Here is a 26695-nt window from a genome sequence, read left to right on the forward strand (position 1 = left end):
GAATTCAGGGCCTCATGCCTGCTAGGCAAGTGCTCTACCACTTGAGCCACATCACCAGCCCTCTTTGCCTTAGTTATTTTTGAGACAGGGTCTTGCTTTACGTCAGGGAAAGCCTAAAGGAGATGTTCCACATAGCTGGGATGACAAGACACCACCATGCCCAAAGTTTATTGATTGAAATGGGGCCTTGCTAACTTTTTGCTGTGGCTGGCCTCCAACCGCAATCCTCCTGATTTCTGCCTCCCCAGTAGCTACGATCACAGACATGAGCAACCTCAACAGCTTACTTTATCCTTGAGGCTGAATAATATTTCATGCATGGCGATAACACAATTTGGTTGCACTCATCTTTTGATGAACCTTTGGGCTGTTGTAAATAGTGCTGCTGTGAACAGGGGTGTACAGGCAGTCTGCTTGAGCCCCTGCTTTTCACTCCTCTAGCTGCAAGAACAGAATTGCTGGATCATATAATAATTCTTCTTGGGGGAACTGCTACAGCAGCTTCACTGTTCTTTTCAGTAATGATCTAAAGTATGCTACTTATTAATCTTCATATCTGCAGCATTTGAAGTTTCTCCATTCCATCTCCTGGCTGAGTTTCCCTATGAGAAAAATTGACTTCTTTAAGGTATCAGTAATTAGTGACAAAGCCAGTCCTACTTCTCTTGTCTTCTGAAACATAGGAAAGGAATTATCTGGCACCTGTTTCCTTTGTGGGGTATTGAAATTAGTGTGGCTGTTATTCATTCATCTGTTCAACAAGTAGTTATTCACGTGCTAGTGGGTAAATGTCAGTGCCCTATGTGCCCTGGTTTGGGTGGTTTAATGAGCCCAGGACTCTGAAGTGAAGTCTGGTGGAAGTTGATGGACGTACCTTTGCTTGATTACAACACAGCAAATGCCTCTGAGCTTGCCGAAGGTTTCAAGGGATAGGCACATGTTGAAAACACGCGTCATTCCTGGGGTATGGAACTATTAACTCTACAAACAACTGCAGACTAATCTATTATGCTGACTTATTGTTTTAAAGTCACATCCACATGCCTTTGCATCTATTTTCCTCACCCTTCACAATGTTCTGTCTTTCCACTAACAAAAGGACATTGTTAGAATCTCTCTCATATATGTATATATGTATATACATATCTATGTACGCATGTCATATATATATCTATATGTACAGATATAGATATATATGTATGTATCATCACAGGAGCTGTTACTCAATTGTATATTGCTGAAAATATGGTGAACAGAGAATGTATAAAGGTTAGTAACAGGAGGCTGAGACTCATGACTTTTAGGCTTTTGAGTGCCTGTGATGGCCTCTTTGAGTTAAAGTAAATGCCAAGGAAGGAGATATGATTTAAAGGCCCTGTGTAGTAATTTGAATATAGTTTGTCCCTCCCAAATTCATGTTTTAGAGCTCTGATTCTCAATGTAATAGCATTAAGAAATGCTGGAACCTTGAAGAGGTGGTTAGGTAGTGGAGGCTCACCATCATAAGGGTTACTGTAGTCATCAGGGAATGGGTGAGTTACCTAGAGAATGGGTCGGTAGTTTGACATCCTGAACTCCATCTTTTGCCATGTGATCTCTCTCTTCCTCAAGTCTCACTTGTCTCCTGATCTTCCACCATTTGTGGAGCAGCACGTACCTTGGCCAGAAGCCAGGTGGATGCCAAGCGCCATGTTCTTGGGCTACCACAATACACTTCTTTCCTTTGTAAGTTATCCAGACTTAAATATTTTGTTACAACAATAGAACATAGACTAAGACTCCCACCAATATACAGGTACCTTTTCTGAGCTTCCTCCATGGCCTCTGAGTTCTCATGTTTCCCTAGACCAGTGCCCTGCAGGGGCCAAGGGTGGAGGCAGTAAAAGTGTTTCTGAGGGCGGACTGTAGCTATTAACCCAGAGCTGAGTGGGGCTGAGTGGTGGACGTGGGTCAAGTGAGAACTACTGAATGTTTGGTTTTAGGCTCTTAGTGTTGAAGCCTTTGGGACTTTAACTCTGATCCCTGAGTTCTATCTCCCACTTGCTTTGTATCAGTGGTAGTCAACTGTCCAGATGACACAATCACCTGGGGAGACCTGAAGCAATGCCACCTGGCTCTTCACTCCCACAGAGTCCCATTTAACCAGCCAACTTGTCCCACATTCTGCAGCGCTCCACTGTGTAGCCGTCTTGAGAACCACTGCCTCAGCAAGATTTCAGGGCTGCTTTAATCAATTTTCCCATGTCTTTCAGTTCTAAATGTTCTTACCAATAAAATAGGTCCATTTCTTTAAGAAGGATACATGCACACGTGTATACACACACGCATATATATGAAAACTGGCCTCTCTCTGATCCTTCTGCTCCCTTTTCTTCCTAGAAGCTTATTTAAATCTCCATTTTTCTTCCTCTTCAGGGTCTCTGCACTTTCTTCCTTGTGGTTGAGCTGTAATATTTGCAGCTGGTGTGGTTCTGAAGACACACAGTGGTTTTTCTGACTTTCCTTTCCGCTTTGACTCAGATTGATTTGCTTGATGGTCATACAGACAGTGACGTCATTTGTTTTTATTTCTGTTTTGGAGGGTGAAGGTATTTGCTCCAGGTGCCAAGCAGATGCACATCATTAATCACTTGGAAGCGAGCCCAGCAGAAGAGAGAGGTGTGGGAGGAAAGTGCCAGCAGAGTCCATGGGCCATACAAGATTTGGCAGACTTGAACTTTAGCGAGCTCAATGCTGCCATTATACCCGCCGAGCTAGATGGAAGCTGGGCGGCCAACTGTTCGTTTTAATTAATGCTTACTGGCTTTACAACCTTCTTCCTGAAAGTGTTGCCAAGTCAGTTGCCATTTTGAGTCCTTCGGTGCCAGCCTCCAGGTCTGTGGTTCTCCAGCTTTACTGCATTGAGGATCACTTGGGGCTTTGAAAGATTCCTGACATCTGGGCCACACCTGAGACCAGTGACATCAAACTCTTGGGGGTGGAAACCAACATCAGTTTTTCAGAGTACTTCGGGTGGTTTTCCAGAACGCCAGCCAGAGTGGCCAGGGCTTTCTGAACTTGCCTGCACACTGGGATCACCTGGTGGGCTTCAAAACTGTCGGTGCTTGTGGCCCACCTCCAGAAAGCGTGCTTTCATTGGTCTGAGTTATGGCCTGGACTTTGGAATTGTTTAGACTTCCAGAAGATTCTTGTATGCAGGCAAGTTTCTCTGTACCAGATACAAAGGACACGTGAGCTACCTGGAGATCTTGTCACAATGCAGATGGTGACAAGTGGCAGTGACAGGCAGACCACACTTAGAGGCCTCGAGGCTTTGGAAATCAGTGGAAAGTGTATCTGCTGACTCAGTGCAAGAATCAGTTTTTTGTTTTTTGTTTTTTTTTTTTGATTAGTGATGTTACTTCTTCAAATAAAAGGTTGATTTATAAGTGTTTCAGATATCTTAATCCTCTTTGTAAGGAACTGTATGTTGTATATTTATCTTTTTCAAACTAAACAACTGAAATCGGTGTTTTTGGTTCTGGTTTTGTGTGTGGCACTGGGGATTGAACCTATGGCAGATACTCTACCACTTCAGCCCTAACCCTTTGTACTTTTTTTGAGATGGGGTCTCACAGACTTCTCCTGGGCTGGCAATCCTCCCGACTCCATCTCCCAAGCAGCTGGGATTACAGGCAGGTACCACCACACTTGGCTTTAAGTCAGTTTTAGGCAGGTGTGCTCACCACTTGAGTCATTCTGCCATCCTAAAGTCAGTTTTAGAATTACTTTAAAGGCTCATAATACTGGGCTATGTGTACCTCAAGTGACAGAGTACTTGCCTAGTAAGCACGAGGCCATGAGTTCAAAACCCGTACCTGCAAGAAGGAGTGTGTTGCTTATTGCCATTTATATATAGGCTGCTTACTGCTATTTTACAGATATATTATTCCAGCCAGTTACAAATAATTGAGTGGCTTCACTGAACTTTTCTTGGGTCTGTGGGTTGGCTAACTGGGTGTAGCTGAGCTTTGCCCTTTATGTCTGTGAAGTGCACTTGCTATAAGGGCTACATTGAAGCTGTACAAAATCCCTAGGATTGGACCTATGTTTTAACATTTGTTGCCAAAAATATAGGTTGCTATACTGCTTTTTGGTTTTTTTCTTTTAGTATTAGGATTTGACTCAGGGTCCCATGCTTGCCAGGCAGATAGTTATTTTTCAGATGGGGTCACACATTTTTGTACAGGACAGCAATCCTCCTACTTACACCTCCCTCATAACAGGGATGACAGGCACACACCACCACACTTGGCTTATTGATTGAGATTGGGTCTTTCCAACTTTTTGCCTTGAATTGCCATCTTCCCTATCTCTGCCTCCCAAGTAGCTGGAATCAAGGCTGGGTGCTGCTGCACATGGACTGCTATACTGACTTTTAAAAACAAAGTCAATGAATTAATTCCAAGTCATTATCAGTTCCAGAAGACTTTGAAGAAATGCTAGCATATGCGTTATTGTGCTTAAGCACCCTGGTTGTTTTTGTAATTATTTTAGCTGTACCTGCTTATGTGTACAGTGTGTTAATTCAATACTTGTATCCAATGCATAATGATCAAATTGCATGCTCTCTTTCTTTGAGCAAGAATTGTTCACACATTCATGGAATGAATGTATTACATGAGTGAACTAATGTCCTAACTAACCCTGGCTCCTCTTGCTTTGCAGGTGTTTGGAGGGCTCAGAATGACCTTCACAGCCAACGGTCCTGTGAAGAACTCTGTGCAGAGTTTTTCCTGAACCTCCAGGCTGGCCTTCCTCTGTGCTAGGAGGCCGATCAGCTGCCGATGTGCCTCCGTTGTTCTAGCACTAAAACCTTCCTGGTTGTGCAGTGGCATGGCAGTGGCAAGGATGGTTAAGGAGGGAGGGGAAGCAAGGACTGAAAAGCTCCCTGCTGAGTAGGCAGGTTCTGCGGGCTTTCCTTCTTCCTTCCTCTCAGGAATGTAAATGTGACTGCCTTTCTGACAGCCTGATAAATTATGTCTTATTATGGGGCCTCAGTATCTGTTGATTGCCCTTAGCATGGAGGTGGGGAAGGCAAGGAACTGTGGTCTAAGGTGATAAGAGCAGATGGCTCTGGGTCATGTGGATGATGTGTTCTTTCAAAATACGTTGACTTACTCTGTAAGGAAAAAAAATCGATCTAGCCATTCTCTTGCATTATGTCATTCAGATGTATGGATCATATCAGGCTTGCTTTACTTATTTCCTATTGAGCTGAGCAAATTTAGCCTTCATTTCTCTTATTAACTGGGTGGATAAACGAAGCCTCAGGTTGGAACAGCTTTCTTATGCATGCACTCAGAACACTGAACATTGCAGTGTTGAGAGGCCATTTTCACAATCATGCTGGAAAAATTTTCACAATCACACCTGAGCTATTCCTCCAGTTGGGTTTTTCGCTTCTGATAGGTGTGATAGGTGACAGAGCCACCGCAGTACAGAATCCCAGACGTAATCACAGATTTGAGTAAATCCCACAAAATGGTATTACACACACTTTCATGGTATGGTCCCTTGCCGTAATACTTTGGGTGGGATAAGAAAAATGAGGGGGATGTTTTCCAGTCACAGGTTCTATCACAGCCCAGGAAAGCAGCACAGGCTAATTCCAAGAAGGGAAAATTCACACACTTTGGACTCTCCTGAGCTCTGAACCCAGCTAAGCCCCCAGGAGCTGACTTTCCAACTAGGTCAGGGACACAGGAAACTGATTTTTTCTCTACTCATGCTAGATTGTAAGCTCATGAGAGCAGAGCCCTGTCCTGCCTTCATTCTGTCACATCAAGCACATTCATTCCCTCACACATATTCAGTCCTCAGTGCTATGTGTTAAATTGAATGACAGCAGCTTTACCCAGCATCCCCAAAGAGGTTTTCCCTATGAGCTATCACACGTCTTAAAATGATCCCTGCAGCCTCTTGTGAGGCACTTACCTGTGATCTCTGTTTTAGATGAAGTTAGCAAGTAAAGTTGTTATAAAATATCATTTGTACAAATTCCTTTAAGACTGCCATATTTTCATTTAAAGTGACTGGGGTAAGTCTCAACAGCTCTTTGGCTGGTGCCAGCTTTAAGCCTACTGGGGCTATGAGGGTGAGTTAGCACTGTGACAGCTCACACAGCTTGCAGCGCTCCAGTGCAATAGCACAGTGGCAGTTCCCCAGTTGTTCTGTAACACTTTTCCCTCCAACAAATCCACACAAACAGGGAAAGAAAGGTGTCAGAGTGGGAATAGCTGTGCAGAAAAGAGAAGATGGCAGGTCAAAGCAGTTGATTTAAATAGGGTTAGTTGCAAGTTGGCCTGTGGCTAGTGTCCAGGACGTTGACACTCCAACCCCTCCCTGACTAACAAGAACGGCTCACTGCAAACAATGCCATTTATGCTGGACTCCTGTTTTCCTTCTTTGACTTTGGGATTCTGATTATTGCTAGGCTGAGGGTGCCTACACAACCAGCCACTAAAAAAACAAAACAAAACAAAAATCCTTGAGTGCCATGCCTCTCCATATTACTAAATTCTTCACTGCTAGGAAAAGGACCTCTCTCGGGGAAGGGAGCTGATGTACTGATTTCTCCAGACTCTACCTGGGTCTATTTCTCTTGCTGATTCTGTCATGTTTCCTTTCATGGCAATAAGCCTGAGCCACGAGGTCTAGTATATGCTGAGTCCTTCTAGTGAGTCCTCACAGGCTCATGTGGTTGTGGGGAGCCCTGAACACATGCCGTGGCCATCACTAGGGCTCCCAAGAGCTGGTAAGAATATGTCTGCTGGCTGAGCTTGTTAGACTCAGGTTCTGTTAGACTCAGGCTCTGTTAGACTCAGGCTCTGTTAGACTCAGGTTCTGTTAGACTCAGGCTCTTAGACTCAGGCTCTGATGTGGGGTGATGGTGCAGAAATTTTAGGAATTTCTGAAATGTATGAAGACAGGAGAGTAATTAAATTTTGCCTAACAGTCACATTAGAATGAGACTGTGGTCAGAGTGGGCATCTTCTTGGCTCTGACTGATCCTGTGAGGGCTCATTTGCACCTAAGGTCTGTGACAGAGAGGGTGAATTTAATTTAAGTACATAATATGCATGTCTGGAAACAGCACAGTGAAACTGCTTTGTACAATTAATATACCCTAAGAACAAAGAGAGAAAAATAACCAGGGTATGGCGCTAGAAGTGGGTTGTGCAGCATCCTTGGTTGCTCACCACAACCAGGTGTTTTCCCTGATGCCAGGCTTTGGATTTATAGTCCCTCAGGGCAGGGCAGCTCAGAAGTGACACTTGGGAAGGCCACAGGGAAGGAAGAGATAAGGAGGGCTCAGCTTTAACTTGACCACTCTGATGAAAAGGGTCTGAGGCCCACTTGCTGAAGTATTGTCCAATCACAAAGAAGAATGAAATTATGTCACTTGTAGGGAAATGGATGGAACTGAAGATCATTGTGTTGAGTAAGATAAGCCAAGCTAAAAAGCCAAATAGTGCATGTTTGCACTCATATGTGGAATTAGAACTAAAATGATGATAATAATAATAATAATAATAATAATAATGATGGGACATGAGTGTAAAAGTGGAGCTGACTGGGAGGGGACATCAGTGGGGGAGGGAGAAAGGAGAGGGTCTTGGGGGGGATGAAGAGGATTGAAGTATGATATATGTACATCTATATCTATCTCTCTCTATATAAAATGAAGATAGCATAGTGAACCTGCCAGATGCTGTTTGGAAAAGGAGGGGGAGGTGGCTAAGGGAATGTAACAGAGGGGTAAATTTATCTGAAGTACACTGTATACATCCATGGAATTATCAAAATGAAACCCCCTTGTACTTTTAATGTATGCTAATTTAAAATGAAATTAAATTCAGATAAAATAAAACAAAACAAAAATGGCCCTAGCTCTTGGCTCTTATAGAGAGGAATGTGGAGAGCTCACCTCTCTCCCCTTTTCTCCCTCTATTTCCTTCTGGACTTTGGTGTGTGGTTATACATGGGATGGTTCATAGGCCTGCCAGTGAAGAGGAGCCTTAGGTTTTCTCTACAGACCAACATTCTCCCGCCCCAGTGTAGTTTCTCTGCCTTCAGTTAACCCAGTGGGCACAGTAGCCAATATCAAGGTCACCCTGACTCTGTTTCCCTCTTTTGAGAGATAGGTTTCCCCAGCCCCTGCTGCTTCTGTGAGGCATCTGTCAGGGGTTGTGTGAGAATATTAATAGATGCTTTTATTAGGAATTTCTGAAGTGCACTAAGACAGGACAATGATTAGATCTTGACTAATGGTTACAATAAAAGTCACCTTATCTTCCACCTCTTTGGACATCTGTATTCAGATCTATAGTTGTACAAGGTGTCCTGTGGAACAACGTAATCCAACGTGGAAACAATGCATTTTTCTAATTACAACATTAGCTGCATCTGTACAATTTTTAATGCGTAGTATTTTTGTTATTGGCTAGTTCTAAATGTTTTATAATTTTCATTATAATTCCTTCTATAATCTAAAAGTTATTTAGAGAAAGGGTTCTTTATTTACAAACATTTAGGGATTTTCTGATTATCATTTTATATTGATTTTTAACTTCATTTGCATTATGATCAGAGAAAATGACATTTATGCTCTGGTTCTTTGAAAAGTTGCAAAGACTTCCTTTATGGTTTAGTATATGATCTATTTTTGTAAATGTGAAAATTTTAAGATTGTGAATTCTCTCATTTTTTTTCAGTATAGAATTTATATTGTATAAAGGCAAATATATGTTGGTTGTGTCTAAATATTACAGTGTGTTTATTTTTTTCCTTGAAATGTCAATTGCTAAGAGAAAAGTTAAAATTTCTTGTTAAGACTGGTGTGGTAGTGCGCACCTATAATCACAGTTTCTTAGGAGGTAACTATCAGGAAGATCATGGTTCAAGGCCAGCCCAGACAAAAAATCAGTGAGATCCCATCTCGATCAATAAGTTGGGTATGATGATGTGCACCTATGATCCCAGCTGTGTGGGAGGCCTGAGGCTACAGGTAGAAGGATTGAGGTCTGAGGTCCATCCCAGGCAAAACCTGAAGACCCTACCTGAAAAATAACTACAGCAAAAAAGTTCAAGTAGTAGAGAGTTTGCCTAGCACAGGTGAGGCCCTGAGTTCAAACCCCAGAGCCACCAAGAAAAAAATTCTTGTTAAGGTAGATTATTCTAGCTACCTAGCAATTTGAGCTTTTATCGTTATGTGGTGACCCTTCTCATGTCTACTAATGCTTTTCATTTGAATTCTATTTTGTCTACTATTAACATTTATCTCGCCTTTCTTTTGTTAATATTCACATTTCTTTTACTTTCAACCTTTCTGTATCCTTATATGTCTTGTAGCAAGTACTCAAGCACAAGGATTTTTTTTTTTAAAGAAAGCCTTGTGTGATACCCAAAGTAGGAATGACAACAACAAGAAGAAAAAAAACTTTCAAAAATGGTAGAATGGGAACTGCAGGTGTGGCTCCAGGTCGTTGAGCACCTGCCTAGCCAGCACAAGGCCCCAAGTTTAAACCTCAATACCAAAAAAAAAAAAAAAAAAGGTAAAATGGACTTGATAAAAATATGAATGGTTTTCAAGAAACTCCATTTCAAAAAATGGAAAAACAAAGCATGGAGTGGAAGAAAATAAGTACGAAACATGTAGTTGTTTAATGATGCATACCCAGAATGTATAACCAAGTTTTATAATTCGATAAGATAATCCAACCAAAAAAACTGGCAAAAATGGGCAAGAATTAGCCGCTAAGGAAATGCAAATTAATACCAAAATGAGATACTGTGTCACCATCACTAAAATGGCTAAAATAAAAAGGACTGGCAGTTTCAACAGTTAGTGAGGATGAAGAGAAAGCAGAAAACTTGTCTATTGCCGGTGGATATAGAACATGATAGAGATACTATGGAAATAGTTTTTTATTAAGTTAAACTTGTACTTACCAAATGAGCAAACATTGCCTTTCCTAGGTAGATACCCAAGAGAAATGTCCACACAAAGAGATATGATAAAAGATAAGACCGGGTGCTAGAGCCAAACTGTATTTTTCCCTAGATTGCTTATTCTTACTTTACAAACAGAGAAACTGAGGCAGAAAGCTACTTGGTAACATGCTCAGGGCTACATGTAGTAAGTGGCAGGGGCAGATGTGAATCCACCAATCCCAAAATCACCCCTTGCAGTGTGGAGGGCATGATAAAAGCCCCTCATCTACAAATCTGCAGGGTGTGACCCCCAGCCCTGTCCCACTGGCAACATGTAGCGGACAGGGCCACTTTCCTCCTTAGCCCCAGTCACAGGTAACTTCAGCTTTACCCTTTCGAGTGCTTGTAAGATCATTATTTTGCTTCTGGAATATTATTTTGAAGGCACAATGAAAGGTCATGATTCCTTTCAAATATGCAGAGTTCTGTTTCTGGACTGGTTCCACCTTGTTTTTTTTTTTAATTCCTAGGCTGAATGAGCACCAGACCCTCACTTTATAAAGCAAATCATTGAATCTCCCTAAGCGAAGTGGTTTAGATGTTGATAAGCACTGGGAGAGGTTACAGGCTGCGTACTTTGGAAGCCTCCTCTGGAGGAGAGGGGCCTCTCAGAAGTGTGGTCAGCACAGAGCAGTCTTCTAGTTCTTCCAGCTTTTCTACTACCTTTAGAAGACTTGCCACCGTGTGGCAGGACAGCATCCTGGAGGCATTGGCCTTGAATTTTTCCTGTAGATCCTTCTGGCTCAGTGGTTTCCTCCAGTGACCATAGAAAGTATCTGAGCGCTCTGTGAAGGTGGTTCCATCCTTGAGGGTGACACTTATCTGGCAGTACAGCGTGTTGAAACTCGGCAGGTTGTCTGGAGGGTGCTCCAGCCTCACCTTCCTCAGCAACTCCCTGAGCTGTGGCCTTCCGATCTGGTGTTTGTAGAAGGATGGGACAGTGACGCCGCCATCCAGCAGCATGGCACAGGCCACGTACTGGAAGGAATGGCGGGCTTCGTGCTCCGAGTCTGGGAAGGGCCTGTTGACATACTGCACATCTGGAATCCTCAGCACGATGCTCTCAATGCAGTCGATAGGAAGCAGGGCCCCGTCTGAAAGCACAAGATGCCTCCTCACGGCTGCAGCTGCGTCAGCCACCCAGTGGGTGGACAGGTGAGCGGGGAAACGCTTGAAGGCTACGTCCTGCTGCTCCAGCAGCCAAACGTGGGAATCCAGGCTTGGAAGGGCTTTCGGGGAATAGTTGGCATAAAAGGCCCCAAACCCTCTCTCCAGGTCCAAGATCTTCTTGTTCGCTTGGAGACCCAGCATCGCCAGGAAAGTGGCTTCTATCCCGTGCCTGGCAGCATTGCCCACGTGGAGGGGCTTGGTCTGGGTGGCAGCATTTGCCAAGGGCGCCCCGGCATAAGAAACAGCAATGGCCAGGGCCTCTCGGCACTTTGTCAAGCTGAGTCCTAAAAACTTGGATGCAGCAGCAGCACTGCCCAAAGTTCCTACCACAGAAGGGGGATGGAATCTGAAAAGCAAGGCAGAGTTGGAGGTTACAAATCTTAACCACCAATAGGCGGTCAAGAGCATCAGTAATGAAGTCCGACGCCCTCAGTTCAAATCTTGGCCTTCCCACTCATTAGTACTGTGATCTTAGGGAAATTATTCAGCTTCTCCGTATCTGTTCTTTTTTCTTACATAAGTGGTGATAATGTCAGTGTCTGCTTCACGAGGACTGGGAGCTCTGAACGAGTTACAGTGGTGCCTAATAAATACATTGCAAGTTCTTCATAAGTGGTACTGTTAAAGTTACTGCCAGAGAGACAAAATTTGTTGATTGTTGAAATGACTGTGAGAATTGAGGGCCTTGGTGAAACTGGAAGTTTACCACCCGTTATATCAATGTATTCTCCTACAGGCTGGACCAAGAGGCGAAAAACTAAGATTGAACCATAGGATATATAGCCAATATTTGGCTACTTTTGGTATGTGTGATAAACAGTCAAGGTTAGGTTACTCTAAGTGTTCTCATGGGTCTGAAGGATCCCACTGAATGTCAAAGTATATTCTGCTCTGAGGATGGGATCAGTGATAGAAGACCCACGGATGCCAGAGGGATATGAATCATCCTGGGGCCCCAGCTTATTTCTTGGTCCTGGCTGCTTGATTGACTCTCTAAACTCAATGGGAAATTCTTTAGTACTTCTAAAGCCACACTTTTGTATATGGACATAGGGTTTGGTATGTGATTAGAGTTGAAGGAGCTGCCGGCACTAATGTTAACATCTTCAGCAGAGCCAGCTTTTCAGCCAGGAAGCTCTGCAGAGATAACCACAGACTGACTGACGAAGGGCAGCAGTCACTTCTCAATGGGCAGGGCTGGCCGTACCGTTTTGGTATGTCCCTGGCTTCCTTGGAGAACTGCAATAATCGGCCTTGCACCTCAATACCCACGTTGAAAGCCAGCAGCAGGTCAAGGCCAGAAAACTTTGGACTCTCAGGCAGGGCTTCTGCTAAAGCTGTGAGGACAGGAAGGACAGCCCCAGAAGGGTGGGTGGCGGGGTGCCACGTATCATCAAAATCCATCGAGTGAATCTGTATAAATAGACACAAACAAGACCCCCCCCAAATTTCCCCTGAATGTGTTGGTTTGGGGATTTCACTTAGAAATAACCATCTTTTTGCTGTGAGGTTTCCTGAGCTGATTCTCTGAAATTAAAACCTGAAAAGAGGCTGTGATTCCTAATTCCACAACTGGGGGTCCCTGCTCTTCTGCCTAGTGAAGGGCAGGACCTTGGAGAGAAACTCATCGCCCCCTGAGGATCTGGTGTCTTACCCTGGCTAGAGCCTCTGGAAAAGTCTCTACCCCCTATGAAGCTGTTCTTTCCTTCCTCTCCCATTCTTTAAAAAGAGTCATACTGGAAATTTAATATCATTTATTATATACTAGGCCATATATTTCTTGTGTCTCTTTTATGAAGTAATTTCAGACATCTAGAGAAGTTACAAGAGCAGCACAAAAACTCTCAAGCTTAGATGAACTATTAAGTTCTATTTAAAAATCATTATTTTCTGCTATAAGGTTTTATCCCTTTTGATCCAGCCATATGAAATATTTAGTAATAACCAGAAGTTCATTTAAAGATAGATTTTATGTCTTTTTGATGTGTGTAGTGTGTTTCTAACTGCTTGCTGGACATTTACTCCTGAGCGCATCATTGGGTTTGCATTGCAGTATTCTAAGCTGCCGTCAACATAACCATAAAAGTATTTCAAGACTGAACATGTTTACGTACAAATTATATCTGTAGACTTTCCTTGGCACACAGAAAAAAAAACATAAAAATCATCTGTCAGATGAGAAATACTGATTTTTTTTTTGGCAGTACTGGGATTTGAATCTTGGGCCTCGCACTTGGCACTCAATTATTTAATCCATGCTCCCAGTCCTTTGTTGTTTTAGGTTATTTTTCAGATAACCAGAGTCTGGCTGTAGACCTAATCCTCCTACATCTGCCTCCCACATAGCTGGGATTACACGTGTGTGCCACCATGTCCAGTTTGAAGTACCAATTTTTCATTCAGAAAATATAGAAACCATAAGGCCATTACTTCTTTCTCAATAAATACGTGTTGAATGAATGAACAGAATATTACTGGATAAAAGCTGGTACCCATAACAGAAGGAACCAAGAAAAAATTATGTCTGGATTTTGTATTTTATACTTTTTGCTGCATACATTCAAGGTTTAGAGTTGGGATACCTTGGAGACATTTTTAATCCTAAACCCGTTCATTTCCTCTAATTTAGAATTTGTTTGAAAAGCATCAATTCATTGTTAAAACATGAAAACTGGAGTGACTACACAGGAGACAAGACAGGCCACTCATCTCCCAGAAATTAGTGATCTCTCCGATAAAGCGTGGACGGTAGGCGATTTCTAAGCTATATCTTGGCTCTAGGCCTAGGATGGTGGTCTAATAGTTGAAAAGACAAGTAACTTTCTTACCGCCACACCATTTACAAAAGCAGCATATGTGGGTGGGAGCCTGAAGTCCGACCGACCCCAAACGGTGCTGGATGGGTTGGAATTGTAGATCTGGAATAGAAGAACCAGAGGCATAGAGAGTGAACACGATAACCCAGCCATAGTCCTTATCTGAATGTCTGTGAGGGGCAGAAGCCCTAGTGACTGGAATTCTCTCTTCCGAGTAGAGGAGCATTCAGCCTTCCCTGTGGAGGGGAGATGGGGTCGCTTAATCCCAGGTCATGATTCAGAGATGCTCCAAGGAAGTGAGTCTGAATTCACTCTTATTTGCTCTTGGGTAAATAGAGGGGTTGGTGACTGTCCATCTACACCAAGTACGTCCTATGGTGAGTGGATGCTAAGTCTCCAATATATGTGTCCACTTTCTGCTCAGAGTGCGTGGCCAGCTTTTTCTCCAGAGAATCTTAAAATCTTTACCACAAATGGTCTGTCGTAGGTGCTTTTGCTTCTGCGAAATTCGGGTTAAAATATGCTTTCAGTCATAATAATAGTGCATTGTGAACTGTCTCTAGTGAATGGTCTTAGTAAATAAACATCTGGCTTAGTAAAGGAAGGGGGTGAGTTTAAAAAAGCCAATGACAAGAGAGAATTATAAAGTGATATGGAAAAATACCATATGCATCAGTCACTATCTATAAAACTAAGAATAGAGCGGACAGAACACAGGCTCACCCTCTGGGTCTTCCCCACACTAGGCGTGCACGCACACTTGTTTTTTATCTTTACAATAAACTTTGAGCTTCTTACCTTACTATATTGGCTAACTTTGTGAAACACTTCTGTGCTGGTCCCCAGGAACCCCACCCCCAGCGTATCCAGAATCATCCTCTTGCTTTTGTGAATGACGTCATCTGTCAGGTGTCCCACTTTCAAGCCATGGATCAGGTTGGCAAAGCTTTCTGTGACAGACTTCAAAGAGAAGAGGGTGTGAACAGAGTCTGCTCCACTTTGTATTTACACAGTTCTTTTTGCTAAGAGACCTTGAGGTGAAGAGTTTTGCTCCCCTAGAAAAAACCTAACTGATCAAATTTAATTCCATTTTTAAGATGTGTGTGTGAGGCACAGGGAGGCAGAAATGCACAATAGCCAGGTTCTGTGTGCAGTTGAGTTGATAACACAGGCTGGCAAGCAGATGATGACTGCAAAGCATGATGGGTGATAGCAGAGGGATGCACAGGAAGTCAGAAGGGAGCCTAGAGGGGTATTTCACCCATGAAAGGGGTCCGGCTGGGTGTGAGGTGCATCAGACAGCTAAGATAGGTATGGTTGTTCCAAAGACATTGTCCTTTTAACACGCCAGGACTTTAGGTGCTACTGTGAGTCTCACCTGGGTGAGAGGAGTGAGACTTATCAAGCTGAAGCCACTAACATTCACAGCTCTTAAATGGGATTTGAATACAACCCAGCTCCAAAATCAGGGCATTTAGCTTGTAAGCCAAGGTGTAGACCTAGGGACACGTGCATCCAAACAACCTGGATTCCTGTTGAAAATGAACATTTTTGTCTTCTACTCTAGACTCCAACAATTAGACTTTCTCTAGAATAAGAATCTCGGGAACCCTAGCACAGGATTTTTGGATCTCTAAGTGACTTTTATGTTTAGTTATTTTTCAGTGAGGTTCTCAGCCTGGGGTTGAACTCAGACCATGATCCTCTGACTTATGCCTCCCATACAGATGGGATTATACTTGTGTAGCACCACTCTTGGCTTGTTTTGTTGAGATGGGGGGATCTCATGAACTTTTTGCCAGGGCTATCATTAAACCATGATCCTTCTAATCTCTGCCTTCCAAGTAGCTGGGAAAGCAGGCATGAGCTACCACACTTGGCTCTAGGTGCCTTCGTTTTTTTTTCAGCCATGTCAGGCAAACAATGTACCATGGTGCTACACCACCAGCCCTCTAAGTGGTTCTTAAATGCTCTGGTGCTGCTATGTCTGGCATGGTACTACTCTCCCAGGTGGCTATTGGGCACTTAAATTATGCCTAGTTCAAATTAAAACCTAAGAGTAAAATAAGCACTGAATTTTGAAGATTTAGTAGGAAGGAAAGAATATAATGCATCTCAGTAATTTTAAATACATGCATATATTGATATCAGAATTTCTGTATTATGATACTATTTGGGATCTATGGACCAAGTAAAATATTAATTTATTCGGTTTCTTCTTTTTAGAACATGGCTACAAAAAAGTTTAAAATGACATCAGACTGGAGAACTAGTCAATGCTCTTTCTTGGTGGGGACATCCCCAGGTGTTGATACCTGATCTTTATGAAAACACAGGAGTCAGCCAGGTGAGGTGCAGGGGATAGGGGGGAAACTAAAGGCAGAGGTAGCGGCCCAGGCCAGGGCTTAGAGGAGGGAGAGTTGACTCGTGCACGTCAACTGCAGAGCTGCATATGACAAGGGTGACAGGGAGGATGGATTTGCAGCCTAGAACTGAATGATGGATGTTACATTGTGCTAAAGATGGAGACTTCAACAATGCACCATAGTGCTGTCCTGAGAAAGGTAGCAAAGCAGGGTGCGGTGACTCCAGCCTATAATCCTCGCTACTTGGGAGGCTGAGATCAGAAGGATCACAGTTCTCAGGTCAGCCTGGGCATTAAAAAGTTTACAAGACCCCAGCTCAACCAATAGCCATGCACAGTTGTGCATGCCTGTCATCCCAGCTATGCTGGGAAACATAAAATAGGAGGGTGGTGGTCCAGGCTGACCTGGGCAAAAAGCAAGAGCCTATCTCCAAAATTGCCAGAGCAGAAAGGGCTGGTGGAGTGGAGCAAACAATAGAGTGCCTGCCTACCAAGCACCCTGAGTTCAAAACCCAAGTTAAAAAAAAAAGAGGGAAAGAAAGGTAGCAGAATGCTCAGAACTGTGTTTGGAAGAGCTCTGTAGCAATGGTGTTGAGAATTGATTGAGCGTGGTAGACAAGGGCAGGTAAGAGACTGCTGCATAGCCCAGGTTCTGGATGGGGAAATGGCAGTGTCACTGGCCAGGAGAGGAAACATAGGAGGAAGTGAAGCTTTTGGGGAGTGCTTAGGGACTAGTGTGAACTTGATGGATATGGTGTTCTCTGTGGTTGTTCTTGTGAACAACACTATTCTGCTTCTCCACCCAAACCAGTCTTGAAAACCTGCAGGGCAGAGTGATCTGTGTTTCATAGCTCAGTTCTTTTAAATATCAAATTATTCAATGCATAGGCAATTATTTGTTTTCTACATGTCTTCACAAGAGAGCATCTATTACGTACAGTTAAGATCCATCCATAAGGGGCGATCGGCACATGTCTAGCACTGAGTACCACTTAGTGAAAGCCAAGCAGCCTCCCTTCCCTGCTCTCATGATGGCTTCACATCTTTGTTCAACTTCCTTCCTTTCTCTGAGATCGGATTCCCCACTGACAATGCTAGCTGTAGGGTGCAGGCTTACTGGATTATAGGATCTAAAGTATATGGGGATTTTTCAGACTGAGCTCAGTGCCCAAAGAGAGCTACAGAGATGGCACCAGTGCCCACATGAAAGTCCTCCACCCTGGCCATCAACTAGTTCCCTTCTTAGAATCTCTAGATTTATCAAGCCATTTTCAAAAGAATGGGGACTCTTTATGTCTCTGAAGCTTTGATAGAAAGCTGAGGAAGTTCAGAGTGGAAGAAGGCAGGAGGAAGGTGACTGGGAGAGAGAAAGGGTTCTGGCATGAATGTTTCTGATCAGGATGGAGGATAATGTTAACACTGATTTTCATGCTGTCAGAACATTTGGATAAACATCTTAGTGGCAGAGGAGGGAGGAAGAGAGAGAGAAGAACTGGCCTGATGGTCTGCTAAGTAAAACTTGGAGTTTTAAATTCTAGCTAGACAGGTGTATGCCTGGGCAACAGGTAAGGGACTCCAGCATGGAACCTAGGAGGGGTGTGTGACATCAATCTACAGGAGGACATGCCACTGGCATCATGTGAAGATGGGCCTCCTGGGATCCCCTGACAAGTGCAGAACATCACCCATGAGTCAGAGAACAAATGGCCCCTCCCTGGCTGTGCAAGGGAGGAACATGAGGGAAATAAAGGCAAGGCTGGTTGCTCAGCTGTCGGTGAGATGCACACTCATCTTTTCTAAAATATCTTTCTGGTTTGCTTGACTTTCTCATGGCATTTGCATCTCTTTTTAGTAAAACACCATGACTAATGTATAAATTAAGGCACAAGATTTGGTATTTAATAAATAAATTTCAGAATTTCTTGGGAACTCTCTAGAATGTTAACCTCTCTAGAATGCCCAATGGAGATCTGATGTTTTCTGTCTCAAAAAACTTCCCAGGGGGCTACAACAGCAAACAGACAGCTAGAAATGCAGTCTGGCAGCATTGTAAAGTCCATGCATAAAACCAAGAGGTTAAAACTCAGTGAGCTTACAAATCAGGTCTCTTCTTTGTAAAACACTCATGAGAGCTAGCATGCACTTAATCAGATATCCCAGACGCGATTAGAAAAGTTAAAATGCCAATTTTGAAAGGAGACCAACTGAGAATATTGAGAAAGGAAGAAATAAGCTAGAAAAGCAATTTAAGCAAGCCACACAAAATGTCACAATACCTTCAGCATCATGTTCTGAAGAGGAAGTGTGGCTCAGGAGGGAGCTGGAAGAATAATTTTCCAGTTGCAAGACTGCCTTTATATCTTTCACTCCTCTCAGGCCCATTCTCTTTCACTTTTGTTCTAGCCCTGGAATTTCTACCATTTCAACATCTTCCAACTCACCTCACTTCAGCTTCCTCCGTAAGGAGTCCTCACACTCACTGGTAGATGAAGAATGAAATGAGGCTAGAAGGTACAGTAGCCACGATCTTTTGACTCCATACCGACATCAGAAAAGTAAATGTATGGTAAAACTAGGATTGCCTCTTGTGCCAAGATGCCATACTTCAGAAAAAATATTCACATTCTTTTATCTAAAAGTTGTTCCACTTCTGGGAATTTATCCTAAAGAATTTAGGATGCTTATGGAAAGATAAACAGACACCCACATATACTCAGACAAAGTTAGACCCTTGTTTGTTCCTGCACTGCTCTGTCTTTGCTTACCTTTGGTTCCTGATCCTCTGCCTGGCTTCCAGAATATACTGCCTGCTTCTCCCTCCTTGCTGCTGCCTGCGTTGGCGGCGGTACAGCTTGTCCAGGCTTCCTCACTTATAATCACTCACTATGGTTTGGTTTGCCTGGACCTAACTCTGCTCACATGGGCAGTCGTCACTTCTCTTGGGCTGTCTAGTCATGGCCAATTGGTTTGTATTTATAGTGACTACAAAAGCCAAGGTCTTTAAAATTTGAGCCTGTTCTAGATGTAGTGCTAGATGTAGCCTTTGGGGGAAGATTATGAAGGAAATCTTCATAAACCCTGTGATTTTACCCCAATTATTATAATAGTTTTGGGACAAAGAGGAACTAAATGATTGAATAAAAATGCAAAGGCTCTCTCTTATGGATGGGCAGTGTCTTTGGTAGGTGAGGGTAAGTAGTTTTGCTTCTCTTGGATAGATCCTGTCGAGAAAGAATATAGAGATTCTGGAGAGACAGGGCCCAAAGCAGGGCCAATGGACCCCCATGGATTGGTGGGAGTGGGAGGTGACCACCAGAAAAACCCTATGCAGAAGGATGAGGCAGACAGATTTAGAAAGCAGTGAGATCAAGTATTTATATTGAAGTTTTTCTTTTTGACACAATAATGCCCTAATGTTATCCTTCCATCTTTAGGAGATATATATATAAAACCTAGTGTTTGGAACATAAAAGCAGAAGAGATTAATATTGCATACAATGAAAAGAGCTGGAGAGAAAAGCTCAGGATGCAAGTCACAGTGAGAAGTGACCAGCAGCAACCAGGAGAGTGTAGGTACTCTGGTTATCCTAAGCATTTAATGAAGGGTCAAAGGAAGGGGGGCATGTGAGGTTGCAGCTGTACCTACTTGAATGGTAAGGATGAGAACTTAGGAGTACTTGGACTCTACTTATAAACCCACTGGGTTTGAAGTGGGCTTCCCAACCATAGTTGTAGGTTCAACATTGACACCCATTTGGCTGTGTACTTTAAGATACCATCTCAATCTCTATTTGATATCTGTGGACTCCAAAGTCAGTGTCCAGTGGAAGGTGGATTCTTGTATTCAAGGACTGCTGTGGGTATTTGGGGTGGGGGATGGGCAAGATAGGCATTTTGGGGCATTGTATAAGAATAATTATATTTCAAGATTCTAGCACTTACTGCTGGGTAGTCTACATAAATTGGTGTTTATAGTAATCTTTTTAAGTTGAAAGGAAACATAGACATCTAGATTGACAAACAAAATCTATCTTATTATTCCAATTGAAAATTCTGTTTTTTCCAGCTTACTCCATTTATACTTACTCCACTGGGGTTTGAACTCAGGGCTTCATGTTTGCAAAGTAGGTGCTCTACCTCTTCAGCTGCACCTTTAGTCCTGCGGTAGATATTCTTATTTCCCAAAAGAAACTCTCTGAAAAATGTCACTGTTATTATTTTCAATTTGAATAAGAGAAAGTCAAGACTCCAAAAGTTAAAAAATAGTTTTAAAGTTCAGCAGGAAGTTAAGAGATGAGATTCCTAGCATACTTTCCAGGAAAAGGGAGAGGCCCCACAAAGGTCTTACTTATTTCCCTAAGGAAAGCTTCATGAAGTGTCAGTGAGCCTTGTCATGTCTGTTGAGCTTTAGAGGATGTTCTATCATTTAGTCCCTCTGGGCCTCAGGTTTGCCTTCTATTAAATTCAGAAAAGGGTCAGTTAATTACTTTCTACTTTAATTATTTACTTAGTAGTTTTATGGAGCTGTGACCAATTAAAAAACTAAATCCCTTTGTAATTAGTTACTTTCTAGTTATTTAGGTGTTTAAATCATAAATTTTGATGACAATTCTCCAATCAAAAACAACAGATAACATTGATGAAAGAAATTGAAAAGGACAAACAAAAAATGGAAGAGAATCTTGTGTTCATGGATGGGAAGACTCAATATTGTTAAAATGCCCATACTATCCAAAGCAATTTGTAGATTCAGTGCAATCACTATCAAAAATATAAATGCCATTTCCCCAAAGGACTAGAAAAAATAATGCTAAAATATACATGGGAGAAAAAAATTAAACAACAAAAACAAACAAAAAACCCAAATAAGCAAGCAACCAAACAAAAGAGAAACTTGAATAGCCAAAAACATCTTGAGCAAAAGGAACAAAGCAGGAGGCATCCTAATACCTGAATTGAAAATATCCTGCAAAGCTATAATAATCAGTCGGTATGATACTGGCATAAATACAGATACCTAGATGAATGGGGCAATAGAGAGCCTGGAATAAACCCATTCATTGTTGATAAACTGATTTTTAATTTAGGTTTTAAGAGAAAGGACAGACTTTTCTGTAAATAGCATTGAAAATTGGATATATACATGCAGTGACACTATACCCTATTTCTCACCATTTACAAAAATCAAATAAAAAATGGAACAAACACTTAAATGAAGTTTTTTGACAGACTCAAGGGAGGAAGAAACAAAAGCAAAAATAGATACACAAGATTATCTAAAATTAAAAAATTCTGCACAGCAAAAGAAGCAATCAACAGGGTGAAAAGACAGCCGGCAGAGTAGGAGAAAATATTTGTAAACTATATATCTGAAAAAAGGTTGATACTCATTGTATGAAAAGAATTCCAAAAAACAAATAGCAAAAATGAATGAATGAATGCATGAATAAATAAACAAAATTTTGAAACCTGTTTAAAAAAACAATCTGGTTAAAATGGATAGTAGACCTAAACAGACATTTCTTGAAAGAAGGCGTACAAATGGCCAACAGGTACAGGAAAAAAATGCTGACTGTCGCTAGGTATTAGGAAAATGCAAGTCAAAACCACAAGGAGATATTACTTCACTGCGGTAAGAATGACCAATGCTAAAATAATGAGTGCTGGTGAGAATGTGGGGAAAAAGGAACCCTTGCACAATGTTGGTGGGAAGGTAAATCAGAGAGCCATTGTGGAAAACAATATGGAGGCTCCTCAAAAAAAGTGAAAGATGGAACTACCATATGGTTCAGCTATCCCACTACTGATTGTGACAAAGCCATCTGCACTTGGACGTCCATTGGCGCACTATTCACAAGAGCCAAGAAGTAGAAACAAACTAAGTGCCCACCAGCTGATGAATGGGCAGAGAAAATGTGGCTTACATACATAATAGAATACTGTTTAGTCACGGAGAAGAATGGATGGAACTGGAGATCATTATGCTGAATGAAATGAGTCAGGCACAGAAGGTCAAGGACTCATGAGAGTCGGAGGGTGGTTGCCGGAGGCTGGGGAGAGTAGTGGGGAGGAGGATGGGGAAGGTTGGTCAGTTAGGTGGGAGGAGGGAGCTGCTGCGTAGCAGGATCAATTCAGATAACAACATCATCCTGTACATTTCAAAACAGCCAGAAGCTAGGATTCTGAAAGTTTTTGTCATAAAGACATAATAAATGTTTCCCTTTTACTAAACATTTAGGAGGACCTAGATGTTTAACTTGATTTAAAGCTTACACAATCATACATATATAAAAACATCACTTGTGCCATTAGTATGTACATTTTTCATGTTTATGTATACTAGTTAAAATGAATTTTGTTAAAAAATTTAAAAATGATTGGTAAGTACCATTATGCTTTGCTTCTAGATCTAAGAGGAAGCCAGAGCTATTGTTTTTAAGTGGAAATCTTTTTGCCCAGCCACCCTGAAGGAAGCAGGGCTGTGAGTGGCCCCAGGGAGTGGAGAGGCCCATATGGGTGGAACTGAAGCATCCTGCCAATGGCCAGCTCAGCAAGGATCATTCATAGCAGGTCACAGCAGAGACAGCAGCCAGCTGGAAGTCTCACAAGGTACTCAAGCCAGAGCCACTCAGCTGTGTGGCCCAAGGAGTCCTGACCCTTAGAAACTGTTGCTAGAACAAAGGTTGTTGTTTCATTTATTTATTTATTTAATTTTGCTGGTACTGGGGTTTGAACTCAGGGTCTTGTGCTAGCAATCATTCTACAACTTGAGCACACCCCCGGCTGTTTTTGCTTTAGATTACTTTTTGCTCAGGTTTGGCTTTGAACTATGATCTTCCCAGTGTCCATCTCCCAAGTAGCTGGGACTATAAGTACAAGTCACTGTACCCAACTCAGGTTTATCGTTTTAAATGATGTTTTGAGATAATTTGTATTTGCCACGGTTCTCCAGAGGAACAGAACCAACTGATTGTGTATGTGTGTGTGTGTGTGTGTGTGTGTGTGTGTGTGTGTGTGTGTGTGTAGAGAGAGAGAGAGAGAGAGGAGAGAGAGGAGAATTTATAATTTATTACAGGGAATTGGCTCATGAGACTGGAGTGGCTGACAAGTCCTAAGAGATGAGGCTGATAAGTTAGAAATCCTGAAAAGCGATGCCAGTTCAGATCTGCAGGCCCGAGAGCAGATGGTGTAGTTCTAGTCCAAACGCTAGTGAGATTGAGACTCAGGAAGAGCACGTTTCAGTTCAAGTCTGAAGGCAAGAAAAAAACCCTTCAGACTGGCTCAGAGGCAGTGTGCAGGAGGAATTTCTACTTCGTTCTATCAGGTTTTCACCTGTGGGTGAGGCCATTCACCTTAGGGAGTGGGATCTGCTTTACTCAGTTTATCAACTTAAATGTTAAACTCATCCAAAATATCTCTTTAGAAGCATCCAGAATAACATCTAGCCAAATATCTGATCACCCTGTGGCCTAGTTGCATTGACACATAAAATTAACCATCACCCATAGCAACAGATAAATAATATAAACTCCAAGCTGATAATGACCTCTAAGGGCCCTTGGGATATGACTTAGATGTCTCTTTGTTCTTACGTCAAGCATAGCATCATTCACAGACCATGGCCATTACACTGCCTAGCGCCAGTGGCTCATGCCTGTAATCCTGGCTACTTGGGAGGCTGAGATTAGGAGGATCATGATTCGAGGCCAGCCTGGGCATATAGTTCAAGAAACCCTCATCTCCAAAATAACCAGGGCAAAATGGACTGCGGTCTGCATAGAGCACCTGCTTAGCAAGCATGAGGCCTTAAGTTCAAACCCCAGTCCCGCACACACACAAAAAGAGACCCTTGCACCACTGCATTAATGGTTTGCTCTGGCTTCTCGGGTCTTCTCCCTCCACCTTCCCCCCACTGTTTTCTTCCCCCACCCCACAGTTTTTTCTCCTCATCTTCCATCTAAACCAGTCCTCTTATCTAGGGATGAGCTTGTCCCCCCAGAAGACATTTGGCAGTATATGGAGATATTTTGATTGCCACCAAACAGTAACATCTAGTGGACAAAGTCCGAATAGTCCCCAACAGCAAAGAACTAATTGACCCTAAAGGTTAATAGTGCTAAAGTTGAGAGGGCCGTCTAAGTCTAGAGGTCACGTCCCAGGACGCCTCCACAATGTCGTAAGTCTAGGGTAAGTGCATCTTCCTGCATGGGGTTCCTGATTAGGCAGGAAAATTCTCTCTAGGATCTGCCCTGCCGATGACCACATTCCAGGGCCTCCCATGGGCCTCCATAAACAATAAGTGCACAGTATTTGTTGAATGAATTAATGCACACCTGGTGCTTTGGAGAAGTCAATCTGTTGTCGGCAGGTGCAGTTCCTGAAGAGAAGATTTCCAAATTCTTTGTGTCCTATGTGGAAACATCCAGGCAGGACAAGAAGGTGGTAAAGGAGGTAATGGTGTTTATTAAAGATTGAGGAGGGGAATTATAGAAGGTCATGGTTGATCAGGTGGGGGCCAGAAACAGAGAGAGAGGCTCTTTTCCAGGTGCTTTTAAAACTCATTGCTAACCTACGGGAAGGGAAGAACTAGTGATTCCTAACCACAAATAGTGGAAGAGTGGGGAGGGGCATGGGTGGCCCCTGCCAGGTGAGGATGGGTTGAGTTGTCCTCATGCCAGGGTGTGAACAACCTATGCACATCTGCAACTGAAAAGAAAGCTTAGGGAAAGAGAAGAAGGCTCAGCCTGAAATACCATATTAGCCATGTATGTTCTAAGAGTCCCGAACTTTCACTAGTCTAGTCTGCCTCAGCTTTGCTAACATGAGTAATGGTTAACCCTCTTCATTCCTCACAGAAATGTGTCAGGAAGATATATTGTTTAATGGTGGTGGCTTCTATCCTCTTCTGAAATGGTGGTCTGACAGCAGTTTGCACACAGGGAACAAATCTTTCTTTCACCATGACAAGAGCACTTCCGACTGTAAGGAATTGCTTGTAGAAGAATGGAAGCTATTGAGTAAACCAGGACTATTTGAGACAATAAATCAACGATATGAAAATGTAAACTAGTTCTCAAAAAGGAAAAGCAATGTGTGGTCTGTTTGATTTTGTGCAGAATAGCTGATTTGGGGTATTTGGATTTCCCTGCCCTGCCCTTCCTGTGTTATTATTGAGCAAAATCTGACAAGTCAATCACATCATTGTCATTATTGTCTCACTTTATTGAAACAGCACATCTTATGAGAAATCACAGTGGTAGTCAGAATCTTCATCTCCTGGATTATTTCTTTGTTATTCATTTGACCCATTAAAATATACTTACCGTGAGGATATTTTTGTAAAAGATGAAATTTGGGGTGGGTTATAATTAATTCCCTTAAAACAACCTTGGTCCTAACTTCCACCCTATGTTATCATCTATCTTTAATTATTCTGGCTCCATTTGTTCTTGAGAAAGAAAAATAATCAAATTTAAAGGAGGAAGAAGAAAGTTCAGGAAAGAATATTTTAAAACAAATATTTAGGTCAGGTGCAGTGGCTCATACCTATAATCCCAGGTACTCTGGAAGCTGAGATCAGGAGGATCATAAGACAAGGCCAGCCCAGGTCAAAGTTATCCAGACCCCACCTCAACCAATGAGCTGGACATGGTGGCATGCCTATCACCCCAACTATGCGGGAAGCGTAAATAAGAGGATGTGGACAGGCAGGCCTGAGCATAAATGAGACACCCTAACTAAAAATAAAACAAAAGGGCTGGGGGCATGGCTCAAGTGGTAGAGTGTCTGCCCAGCAAGATCAAGGCCCTGAGTTCAAACCTCAGTACCACCAAAACACCAAACAAATATTTAGAAATATTTAAGATAAATAATTCTACTCATTAATTTGTGTAAGTTTATTTTATTTTATTTTGCAGTACTGGGGCTTGAACACAGGGCCTACACTTTGAGCCACTCCACCAGCACTTTTTTGTGTTGGGTGTTTTTGAGATAGGGTCTTGCAAACTATTTGTGCGGGCTGGCTTCGAACTGTGATCCACCTGACCTCTGCCTCCTGAGTAGCCAGGATTACAGGCATGCACCATAAGCACTTGGCTGAGTTCTATGTTTTCATGTATCAGATAAAAATAAATTTAAAAATTGAATTTACAGTGAATTTAATTTTATATTAATTACAAGTGTAGCATGAGTCAATGTTATTGTGCCTGGATCTGTGCCCCTCTTCTGTTTTATTTACCAACGTATTAAACGTTGAAAGAAATTTTGTATGTACACAGGAATTAAGTTCCAAGAACCATAAAGTGAAGAA

At 42.4% G+C, this 26695-nt stretch overlaps 1 protein-coding gene and 1 long non-coding RNA gene across 3 annotated transcripts; one reads left to right on the forward strand and one right to left on the reverse strand.

Annotated features, from left to right (window-relative positions):
* Positions 1-9951: 9951 nt before the first annotated feature.
* On the reverse strand, positions 9952-19310 carry Acod1 (aconitate decarboxylase 1). 2 transcript variants are annotated; one of them, XM_020179371.2, is made up of 5 exons: positions 19152-19310; positions 14820-14981; positions 14034-14123; positions 12413-12618; positions 9952-11551 (listed from the first exon to the last, which is right to left on the reverse strand). In XM_020179371.2, the coding sequence occupies exons 2-5, from the start codon at positions 14895-14897 to the stop codon at positions 10597-10599; spliced, it is 1329 nt and encodes a 442-aa protein (XP_020034960.1). In that variant the 5' UTR covers positions 14898-14981; positions 19152-19310; the 3' UTR covers positions 9952-10596. The 2 variants fall into 2 exon arrangements, with proteins under 2 accessions (XP_020034960.1, XP_020034958.1); XM_020179369.2 differs by lacking the exon at positions 19152-19310 and adding an exon at positions 18663-18807.
* LOC109696344 (uncharacterized) lies at positions 18167-26210 on the forward strand. Its single transcript, XR_012436195.1, has 4 exons — positions 18167-18897; positions 19821-19955; positions 22794-22995; positions 25242-26210. It is a non-coding gene; the product is annotated as an uncharacterized lncRNA (long non-coding RNA).
* The last annotated feature ends 485 nt before the right edge of the window (positions 26211-26695 follow it).

Source organism: Castor canadensis, chromosome 10 (assembly GCF_047511655.1).
Source record: "Castor canadensis chromosome 10, mCasCan1.hap1v2, whole genome shotgun sequence".
In the NCBI taxonomy this organism is placed as follows: Eukaryota; Metazoa; Chordata; class Mammalia; order Rodentia; family Castoridae; genus Castor; species Castor canadensis.